At 52.3% G+C, this 11,197-nt stretch overlaps 1 protein-coding gene across 4 annotated transcripts; it reads right to left on the reverse strand.

Annotated features, from left to right (window-relative positions):
- Positions 1-558: 558 nt before the first annotated feature.
- CDC42SE1 (CDC42 small effector 1) lies at positions 559-10,970 on the reverse strand. 4 transcript variants are annotated; one of them, XM_026720268.2, is made up of 5 exons: positions 10,721-10,970; positions 2,342-2,595; positions 2,089-2,199; positions 1,506-1,607; positions 559-996 (listed from the first exon to the last, which is right to left on the reverse strand). In XM_026720268.2, exons 2-4 carry the CDS (start codon positions 2,393-2,395, stop codon positions 1,536-1,538), a joined length of 237 nt encoding a protein of 78 aa, XP_026576053.1. In that variant the 5' UTR covers positions 2,396-2,595; positions 10,721-10,970; the 3' UTR covers positions 559-996; positions 1,506-1,535. The 4 variants fall into 4 exon arrangements, with proteins under 4 accessions (XP_026576053.1, XP_087770085.1, XP_087770084.1 ...); XM_087913959.1 differs by having other exon boundaries at positions 10,729-10,900; XM_087913958.1 differs by having other exon boundaries at positions 2,089-2,202; positions 10,729-10,899.
- Between the last annotated feature and the right edge of the window lie 227 nt (positions 10,971-11,197).

Consider the following 11,197-nt stretch of genomic DNA (forward strand, 5'->3'; position numbering starts at 1 on the left):
CTTCAATCCATGAAGGGGGCCGAGAGCGAATTCCTCCTGGCTTGCGGGAGCGTTGAGCCACTTGTCTCTGGATCCCGCCCCGTCTTTGCCACGCTGTGGGATGGATTTCTCTGGATCCCCATTTTTGTGCCCCGTGCGGAGGGATGATTGATTTAGGGCAGAAAGATTTGCAAGGAAAAAAGTCACTTCGAACCGCGAGATAGGCAGCAGGTAAATTTGGTAGGTTGACCCAAAAAAAAATGCCCACCAAATCCAGTCTGAACGTTTGGCTGTCTATGCAACCAACCAGAATAATAATAATAACAACAACAACAACAAATCATAGGCACCACACTGCTGTTGGTTTTTGAACTCCGCGTCCTGGAAAGTCTTCGCTGGCACCAGGAAGGCTGCCCACCCTGTTTCAGCGCCCACAGCCTCGGCCTGGGGGGCTGCGAGGAATCCAGAACCGCCGGAGGGATCGTCCTGCAAGATGGCAGCTGCATCCATTAATGGCACCTACAGTGTCTCGCATTGTGGCCAGGCCACGTCTTTAAGAATAAAATCCAGTGGAGAAACTTGGGCGAAAACACCAAGAATAACTTATTCTGTCTGATGGCTTCTTCAGTTTATCAGCATGTTGATTATTTGTTGTCATGGAAACGTTGTGGGTCAATTCTGGGTTTAAAAAAAAACCCTACGATTCTTTGCAAGGCTGCCCAGGCAAAATTGTCCGTGCTTTGCTCGCCAAGGTGGGGGGGGGGGGGGCGCTGCCAAATGAACAATGCCAGGAAAAAAAAAACCACAGTCAACTGGGCATGTGCAGAGTGACAGACGTCGGGGCTGTTGCTCTTACAATTTTTTTTTTTTTTTAAAAAGGATAAGTTATGCAGTGACTAATTCACTCAACGGTTTAAAGTTTGGCAAGACCAAACAGGACAAGACCAAACAGGAAATTCAAGTGAGGCACAGATGCATTTTTTTTTTCTTTAAAGGTTATTTTTGTAATTCATTAGCCTGTGAGAAAAGAAAAAGAGAGGAGGATAATAAACATGAAAGACTTTCTCCCTGTATGTTGGCAATAAGGCACAATTACGAAAGGGGAACACAACAACATTTGAAAGAGCTTTGCAAGGAGCTGCCCCGAAGCCCCGAGGATTCGAAAGATCTGCTGGATGGGATCAAAATGGATCCCCCTCCCCAATCTAACTTTCTGCCCCCGCTGCCAGGAAGAAAATCTTCCCTCTTATCAATGATTGCTTATTATTCCATTTTATTAAATCCTTACGCCGTCCTCTACAAGGCGACTCTGGCCTCTTATAAGTTATGAAACAGGTTAAAAAAAAATAGTTCAAGCATGAAAACTAAAATGTTATTTAAAAAGAAATCTCCCATTTCTTCAAGGTGACGCAAGCCTCGGCGGCACCTTTGGCTGGGAATAAGATCCCATTGCAAATCAAGCAGCTAGTCCTCTTGGAGCCGTTACCGGCTCTGGCGGTGGCTTTTGCAACCCATCCCATACTTACACGGAGGGGTGGGGGGGAATCTCCTCAATGTTATAAAATGTGGGAATTGCTCCAAGGTCGTTCTCGCCCGCATTTGGATCGCATTTCCTGGACGGCTCCAGACTGCAGGGGAAGAGGGGAAGATTTTTAGGCAATGTGTCTGGTTCTTCGGAGTGGACGCCATCCTTTCGGAAAGAGGACTTGTAGACCTGTGGACTTCAACTCCCAGAATTCCCCAGGCAGCCGGGGGGGTGGGATTCTGGGAGTTGAAGTCCGCCAGTCTTAAAGCGGCCAAGGTCGGTCGCCCCTGCTTTGGAGGGAGAACCAGCACCCCAATCTCCCTCCTCCTCCTCCGCTTGGGCTTACATCACCAAACCTGGGGTCCCAACCCGCCACTTCAGCCTCAGGCCCTTCCCCACAAAGCACTGGGACCCCCAAAAGCCTTGATTTCGGAGGGCCGTGGAGTTACTTTCCTTGGGAGCAGCATTTTAACGCCCTCTCCGGGTGGGGGCTCCCAGGAGTTAATAGGGGACCCCTCCTCCTCCCTGTTTGGATCTGGAAGGCTCAGCCCCGTCCCCAGGAGCAAAGAGGAGCGAAGGCGTACCACGGCGGGGAGTCCCTCGTTCACCATGTCGCCGGAGCCGATGTGCGTGAGGTGGACGAAGTTCATGGGCTCGCCAATCATGCTGCGGTCGATCCGCCGTCTTTTCCTCTGCTGTTGTGGGAGATGGAACCCGGGGAGATTCGGTGAGGGGAGGAAGGAGGGAAGGAAGACCTCACCAACCCCAGCTGGCACCTCCGTGCCCGGCCACGCCCCGTCCCTGGGATGGGAGACCTACGGCCCCCTTCGGACTCACCGGCTGCGCTTTCTCCACCACGCAGCAGCCTAGCTTGTGCCAAAAGTCACTCATGGTGAGAGTCGCTTCCAGCTTTCCGCCTGGTGGGTGCCAAGGACTTGCAGGGGGGGGGGGCGCTTCGGGCCTCTCGTCCAGGCAGAGATGCCGCTCGCTCGGAGGGTGGAAGGGAGCTGGGCGCGGGGCGTCCTGGGGGGTTTGGAGCCTGGAGAGACCTTCAGGTGGCGAGGAGCCCAATTCGGATGGTTGAAAAACACCTTTGGAAGAAGGAGAGGATAAGAATGATGTCAGGGGAGGAGGAAGAGGAGGAGAGCGGAAAAGAGAACGGGGACGACACTGAGTAAAAATTAGGGGAAAGAAAGAGAGGAGGAATTGGAAGAAAGTGTTAAATAAAAATGAGAGGAGAGGAGGAAGAGGAGGAAGAGAAGAAGAGAGGAGAAAACGATGACAACACTGAATAATAATTAGGGGAAATCAAGAAGGAAGAGGAGGAATTGGAGGAAATAGCCCTAAATAAAAATCGGGGGAGAGGAGGAAGAGGAAGAAGACAGCCACAACTTCAACAATTAGCCGATTCTTCTCCCCTGTGAGCCCTGGGGAAGGCCAGCCTGCTGAGCTCAGCGGGGCTGCTCTGCTGTGGCCCCACAACCTCTGGGAGGGTCAGGAAGAAGAGCAGAAAAACTGGCCGCCTCCACAGGCGGGACAAGGCCAGAGGCTGCCCACGTAGGTCTGCGAGCAACTTCGGGGAAGGAGATGCCCCACGGATCCCCCAGCTGCTGCCCTCTTTCGAAATGCGCCGGCCCTGCCTCGGTTTCCTCTCCGGAGGGCAGACGGAGGCGGGAGGGGGAGGGCCAGAGGGGGAGCAGCCTTCTTTTTAGTTTAAAGAAATCGTTTCAGATAACAGGAAACCACAACGAGCTTCCAGAGAAGCTGACAAGAGGCCTTTAAAAGAAAAGAAAAGCCACACGAACGCACGAAGACGCCACTTCCTCCTGGTGAATAACCTTCGGAGGTCACCTGTTCACACCTTTCTTCTTTTTGTGTGTGTTTGTGTGCGTGTGAAAGTGACGACAACCCCTTGGGAATTTCGGTGGCGAGAGATCTGGAAAAAAGGCAGGCGCCGCCTGGCTTAGGCTGCTAAGATTGGAGGGGCCCCTTGAGGGCATGAAGAAGGACCCTCCCTGCTCGGGAAACGAACTCCAGTGACTTCTGGGAAATCACATAAGATACGGCCACGTTGTCAGAAACAGCAACCCCGACACGACTGGCCACTTTCTCCCAAATGTTTTTGCAACCCTTCCAGCTTAGCCTCCAGCCCTGAGGTTCCTGGTGGCCTCCCATCCAACCCAGCTTGGGGGTCCCAAGAGTAGTTGATGGATCCTTCCTGGGATCCAAGCCGGTTTGGTCTCCTGCCCTGCTCCCTGGGCCGAAGGGAAGACCCTCCAAGGGGGGCAGAGTTAAAGGGGAGCGAAAATGCTGGGATTTTGCTACCTTTGGGGTTTTTTATTTTTCTTTAAAAGAGAAAACACTTCAAAAAGAAACTTCGCTGAAAAATGAGGCTGAAACCTAACAAGTTCGGTTGCTGGAATTAGATATGGCCAATCTACAGAAAAAGGGGAATTGGGGGGGGACAGGATAGCAGTCTTATAATATTTGAGGGGCCGCCCCAAAGAAGAGGAGGGGGGTCAAGCTATTCTCCCAGGCACCAGGAGGCAGGGCGAGAAGCAACGGAGGGAAACTAACTGACCAGGAGTGAAGCATTCAGGATAAACTTCCTAACAGGGAGAACAAGTAGCCAGCGGAACTGCTTGCCACCAGAAGCTGTGGGTGCTTCCAACTCTCCTAGTCTGTATTCAGCAGGAGAGGACAGGTTTTCACTGAAGGATCTTCCTGCAGGGACCCAAATCTGATTTTTCCATCATGGGGGAGGGTCTGTGGGCAGCTCCCGCGCCTGCCAGCCAAGGAGACCCCCGCCTGAGGCGAGAGGCAGGACGGGGGGGGGGATGAAAGTTTGCGGCCCAACAGACGCCCTGCCAGAAAAAGTGACTCAGCAACGGACACGGCTGGGCCGCTGGGGGAGGGAGGAGGGTTTTTTTTTGCAAAGACTCGCACGTCATCCCAGCTGATGGGTTCAGGACCCCGTGACTGAAACCTCATTGCAAACCAAGTTCTTTTTTTTTTTTAAGAATTTTTTATTTTTTAAACAAACATGCACAGACAAAACATAAAACCGTCTTCCAGTTACATACAGCGTGTTGGTTGGTTACAAGTCTTTTGTGCATCGTCTCCGTAGTCCTTACTTATAGTTTATGTAACTTCTCATATTATCCATCTAATGTATGTATGCATATATATATATATATATATATATATATATATATATATATATATGTAGGTCTAGGTGTGTTCGGGTCTTTTCCCGTGTAAGATTAAGAGTATCTTAATGTCGAACAGTCACTAAATGAGCGCCACAGAGCCTGGAAGAAGGTGGCCAAAGAAGGGACTCTGCCTTTGCACGATGGGACAGGCGGGGAAGGCGATGCTGCTTGCACGCACCTGTGCCAATTGGTGTGGCTTTGCGGAGGCCTTTCCCCACCCGTCCTCTGCCGGCTTGCAGCAGGAGCGAAATCACCGTCCTGGGCGTTCGGGGCAGAGGCAACGGGGCAAGACCCAGCCTGCCCCAGCCGTCATCGGTGCAGGAACGACGTGGCTTGACTCATTCCTGACTCACCACCCACATGGGCCTGCTGGAACCGCTGAGAAGGCAAGAAACCTCCCAGGGATTTCCCAGCCTCCAGCCGGAGAGGGGAAGAGGACCGGGGCCCCAAAAGCGGAAGGTGGGGGGCTCGCCGTGTGCTGCTGATGCCACTTGGGGGGCGAAGATCGCTTCCTTCGATCAGTGAATGAGCTCATCGCTCCAGAAGGTGGCTTCCTGCAGATGGGGCGGGGAGGTTGGACTACAGGTCCCATCCTCCCCATGCGGGGCCAGAGAGGACCTGGGGTGGCCATGCCTGGGTGAGAAAAGCGACTGTCCCTCATTTCCTGGCATACTTTCTCAGCTTCTTAGGTCTATTTTCCTGCCCTGGCTTCTCCTGGTGGTATCCTTTCCACCTAGAAACCAGGACAACATTGCTCCAGCTGCCAAAGGCTTGTGAAATTTCCAGGTGCAGCTCCACAGAGGTCTTGTTTTTATTTTCTTGCACCATCTTCTCCTCCCCTCCACTTAAAACATCTTCCCTCTGAATTTAACTCCTGGACTTTGCACGCCCCAGAACAGCACAAATGGCCGTCAAGGAGAAACCTTCCTGGTTTTGCACACGGCGGCCGACATCAGGTGCAAACACGGGATGTGGGCAAACTCACGTGGGTGTCTCTGGGCGCAGCGCACACCTACCAGCAGCTTGGGAAGAGACCAGCGTGACCAGCCAACCTTGCAAAGAAATTTGCACACTTGTTTCGAAAGGGAGTGACAGTCCCCACTGTGGAGAAGGCTGTGGTTTTTGGTCAGGCCTGTGGCCTCTTCACCTCATGAGGGCCAGGAACGTGAAGTACTGGGCAAATTAAATTATTTTTAGGGGAAGAGAGCGCCCCTGCCACCTGCAAATCGTTTTAAAAGGGGGGATGTTATGCTACGATCCACGCTCCGTGTTTGATCCACTGTTTTCAACTCGCAACTACTTCGGTGCCCAAGATGTTGAAGAATCAGAGTTAATGATTTACCAAGCAGAACCTCCAGAAAATGCGAAAATTTCTGCCACAGAAAATTCCGGTGTTTGCTAACTGCGGTGATTCACCAGAGCCAGTTCTGAGGGTTTTCTTGACAAGAGCCGAGAAGTTGTTGGCCACAGCTGCCTTCGGGGATGTTTTTACAGCTTCCAGGTCTAAGCCACAACGTGGGAGTCTCCTCGTGGTCTCCCTTCCATGTTCAGGTTCCACATTCTCCTCTTGGAGCCATCATGAGAGTCCACAAGGCCCGCGTCCATCCATTTCTCCTGCATTTGTGTAAAAAGGCCGAAGGGAAATCCTGCCCCAGCTAAGTGAAGTATTAGGAAGGCCCCCTTTTTGGCGTCGAGGTGCTCTTCCCCCGCACAGCCCAGGTGGCTCAGAGCACCCAGCCCCACACTTCCTCTTCCCCATAGTTCTCGCCGTTCTGCGTATTTGTGCGTAACTTCCCTTGAAAACTGTTGCCCTGTTGATAAATCTGTTTTCTTTTTCAAAACCCGGCTCTTACTCAGAGATGACTTGCAAAACAAACTTCTCTCCGCCAGCTTCTCCAAGCCGGTGCTCCTGAACCACCGACAGGGAGGATGGGAACCGGAGTGCGCTAGGAACGCCCCGGTGGAGAGCAACTTCTCAGAGAGCAACTTCCCAGGAAAACGGGACGAGCAGAGGAAGCTGATGACGAGAAGTGTCCCTTTGCGTCTTCTCCAGGCCACGGATCCGCCGTGGCTTCGGTGGGTTGCCACTCTCAACCTGCTGTGCCACCCAGGTGCAGCCAGATGCCAAAATCTGACATGGGACGCATGAGGGATATTCCTCTCACAGAGTGCAAGAGATGCTCGCAAGCTTTGAGACGGGCAATATTTAGCGGGATTTGCTCCGGAAAAATGGGAATATCAAGGGCCACCTAGATTTTTTCTGGTCCTCCTGAAGTGGCTTCCTTCCCCGGTGGCTCAGCCTGGAGTTATTTTTTTCCCTCCTGGCCCTCCAAGTTTATTGTTTCCCCCAGATTTATGGACTGTTTTCCCAGCCCCATTGTGAGCTCCCTTCCGAAGGCCGTTTTTTTTTTTCCCACGGGCCGGACGCCAACTCTGACGCCGGCTGCAGGAAGCGTCCCGCCACACAGAGGTGCGACCACAGAACCTCCATGTCAGGAGGCAGTTCACCTGCCAACGTGGGCCTTTGCCTCTTCGTAGCACAGAACAAAGACCCCAAAATGAATTTTCTGTCCCAGCTGGGGAAAAAAAACTCCCAGGTGCAGCCACACAACCTGAGCATCTCCGAGGCTTTCCCACCTGGTGGAGAACCAAGCTGTGCCGCCATCCCATGCCAGCGTCCCTGTTTCAACCCCCCCCCCCCCAATGATTTAATCAAGGCTGGTTTTTCTGCCGGCCAACCGGCTGGCAGCATCCAACATGGAGAGGTTGGGCTCCCATTCGCCCTTCCAGCCAGGAAGCGCCCAGCCTCCCTCCTGCGCACAGAACAAAAGGACCCTTTGTTAACAAGGAGCTGGCGGAGAGGAAGATCCAGAGGCGCAGAAGGAAAAGGGCCTTGAATCCCATCTGGAGAGGGGGGAACCGGGGGGGGAAGAGAATTTCCTCCTTGCATAGAAGAAAGGATTGTCGGCTGTCTGGGCCTCCCAGCCGCCGTCCAGCCAAGTCATCTTTGCCCCCTGGTGATGTCACAGGCGCAGCCATGTTTGCTCAGCAGCTCCGGATTTTCTCGCTCAATCTTGGGCTTCCTGCGAGCCCCCGTCCCAGCACAAACCAGGACTGACTTTGGTTTGTGTGCTAAGGAGGGCTGGCTAGAACTGTCCAACGCGCTAAGCTACAATTCCTGGTTTGTCTCAGCCACAAAGGCTGAGATCAAAGCTAACCGGCCGCCTCTTTAACTTAGCCGCATGCATAATTTTTCCCCCGTGGGGCAGAATGCCCATTGGGGTGTCTTTTTTTTTTTGCAAAGGCAGAAAAGGCTCCTTCAAATGCACTAGAAGCTTGCCTTGAACTAAATACCTCAAATTCTCCCTCTTTTTTTTTTTTTTTTGGCTTGCAATTTGCTTTATTATAGTTTCTGATGTCCACCAGGGAGTGTGTGGCAAGCCAGGTTAAAATCTGAAATCTGATCCTGGTTTAGAAGATCTTGGAGAGATTCATAAAACATGGTTTACTCAAGGACAACATTTTAGTCTGGCCAGGAGGGCATTTTTTTTCAGGCTTTTAAAAAAAACCCTTTTCCTCATTTGGGGACTAGCGCAACAGCAGAGAGGGGCAAGGGCTGGGGAGGATGGGATATAGAGTCCTGGCTCAGCAAAGGGTAGGAAAACCCAGTTCACCCGCCTGCTGATTCTTCAGTGTGCAATTTGCCCGCTAAGAGGGAATCTGTTTATAATGCCCACCGATCTGGCTGAATTTGCCCCATGAACAAATCGTGGAATCTCTCAGCCCGGCTCACCTCGCAGGGTTGTTGTTGGGAGGCAAATTGGAGGAGGGAGGAGGATTAGACATGTTGGTCACCGTGAGTTATTTACAAACATAATCAGGATTTGGGAAATGCCAAAGATACATTTGTTAAAAATTCTGTTTCAAATTGCAGCTGGAAGTGGATTTCAAATACATAAGAAATCAGTAGCCATGCCAGGCCTAACAATAAACAAACTTCCCATCTCGAAAGATGGTCTCTGAGATAGAAACACACAGCCAGCGCTTGCAACGCAGCACGTGAGGATGTTTGCAGTGAAGACCCCAGAGCCCTTGCACACGCATGTTACATACATGTAAACACGTGTAAAAGAGGACACTTTCACACTTGATTGTGCAGAGGTGGGGACGCAGAGAAAAGCAAAGCGGCTGGACAATTTGGGAAGATGTCCTTGCAAAATATCCATTAAGATCTCAACACACAGATACACACAAGCACACAACACCGAGGATGGCGTTTGTGGGTGTGTGGGGGAAATCTACTCCCCTCTCTTTTAGACTGTAAACCTGCCCCTAGGAAATGCCAAAACATTATGATTTCTTCTTTTTTTTTTTAATCTGTTCTTTTAACTATCACAATCTTTTGAGACAATGCCCCTCCCCCTCCCCCCCTCAACAACACAGGAAAGCCACATGCTTTCTTTTTTTTAAAAAAAGAAGTTTGATCTGTGCACAACTCAGGAGCACCACAGGTGTGTCCAGGCTTCCTCGAAACTGCGGGTGGAGGGGAGGCGGTTTGAGGGGCTGACGGGGGGGTGATGGGTAGGTGGGCTGCAGAAGGAGGCATATGGGGCCCTCCAGAAGACCTCCAACCCAGCGGTTCCTCTCTTGAAGCAGCGGCCCCGAACAACGAGGCGGGCTTCTCAGCCAGGCCCGTAAAAGGAAATGCAGAGGGGGGGGAAGGGAAGAACGTACAAGGGTGAAGCAGAAAACTCAACTTCCCAAGAAGAATTTTGCAAGACTTTTTCTAAGAGAGGGGCGAGAAAGGCAGATGTTTGGAGGAAAGAGAGGGGCTCTGGAGTTAGGGCTCTGTGTACTGACGCAAACTAAAATAACCAAACAAAGCACAAATCATAACCGTAATCAAGAAGGAAATAAAACTGCATTCACGCCACCGCCATGCCCCAAACTTTTCAAACCAGAAAGAAAGGGTGGTTCCAAGAAGGGTGGTTCACTCGACAAGGGACCACAGGACCCATCCTCCACACCCATTGGGCCCAAGGAGGCCTCTGTGCGCTTCCCAGCCGTTAAGAACCATCCGTTAGGGAGGGGAAAGTGAGGTTTTTCAATTCAGCCCGCCTCTTGGAAATCCCTGGGCCACAAAACGAGGCTAACTTTGGTGGGGCCGCCACTAAGCCTTCTCACCTACGAACTGGATTTTCACGGGGTGCTGGGAAGCATGGAAAAGTGATCCCAGAAACTGAAACAAGGGTGGTTTGGGGGCCATCAAAGCATTTCTCAAAGTGAGCCGGGTTTCATTTCGCCAAAGTGCCCACTGGCCCCACTGGCTGGTTGGCAACACGGGGAGAGAAATTAAAGCATTTTTGGGGGGGGGGAGTTTTGGGGGGAGAGAAACAGCCGCATTTCCTGCCTTTTCTTTTCACCCCATTTCTTCCGCTGAGAGATTAGAATCGTTCTTCTCCTCCCCAAAGTGTCAGAGAGTCTTTAAAAAAAAATCATTTTAGATCTTTGCATGGAAACAGCCTCTCAAACGAATAAAGGCTTTCTTCTTCCACCCCGGAGGAAGAAAAGAAGAAATTAAACGCATGGTTAACACCCCAACCTCTTGCCCCGAATCAATGGGACGTGGGTTGTTTTTTTTCTTTTTTCCTTTAAAAAGGGCCAGTATGGGCATAGACGCCATTCCGAAGGCAGAAAAGACCCTGTTTTCTAAAAGGGAATTAAAATAGCTTTTCTCCCCGCTTTCTTTTGCCTTGTCTCTCAAAACGTGTTTGACCAAGGGGTCGTGAGAAACCTCAGGTGCGGAAGAAGAAAGAGCAACTCAGCGGAACTTTCCCAACAGAAAGAAAACTTCAGGAAAGTCCCAAAGAGTTTTTGCGCAAAAGTTTGGAAGAACTTTGAAGCCACGAGAAACAGACTCGAAAAGCAGGCGGGGGTCTCCCTCCCCACCGGGCTGCCCCCCACGGCTGGTCCCGAGACCCAGAGCGCCCCTCTCTCCCCTTACCTGCCCACCTGGGGGTCCCGGGACGGTGCCTCCTCCTCCTCCTCCTCTTCCTCCGAGCGCGCCAAGCAAACCAACATGAAAGTTTCCTCTGCGTGGGAAAACGAGGCTCGGCTCGGCTCCTCCACCCTCCTGCTGCCGCTGGTCGAAGGCGGAGGAAACGCTCGGGAGGATTTCAACAGGCAGGCCGAGGAACACCGCCCCCCACCCCACCCCCCCCGCGATGATTCAACCCCCAGCCGTCCTTGGGCTCGCCGGAGCGGCTGCTGCCAACCCTGGCAGGCTCTGGGCATTGCAGCCCCTCGGCCGGGGACTTCCAGAGGCTGGAGGGTTCAGTGGGGCTGGGGGGGGGTCTTGCTGCTGTGCCAAGACCCGAGGGTGCAGGAGGGGGGGGCATATCCTGGCTTGGTGCAGTGCCCAGTCTGCAGACAGGACCCCCTCGGCCAGATGTGGCTTTGGGGAAGAGAGAGAGAAAGAGGC

Source organism: Pseudonaja textilis, chromosome 16, assembly GCF_049901715.1.
Source record: "Pseudonaja textilis isolate UNSWEBS1 chromosome 16, rPseTex1.2, whole genome shotgun sequence".
Lineage (NCBI taxonomy): Eukaryota > Metazoa > Chordata > Lepidosauria > Squamata > Elapidae > Pseudonaja > Pseudonaja textilis.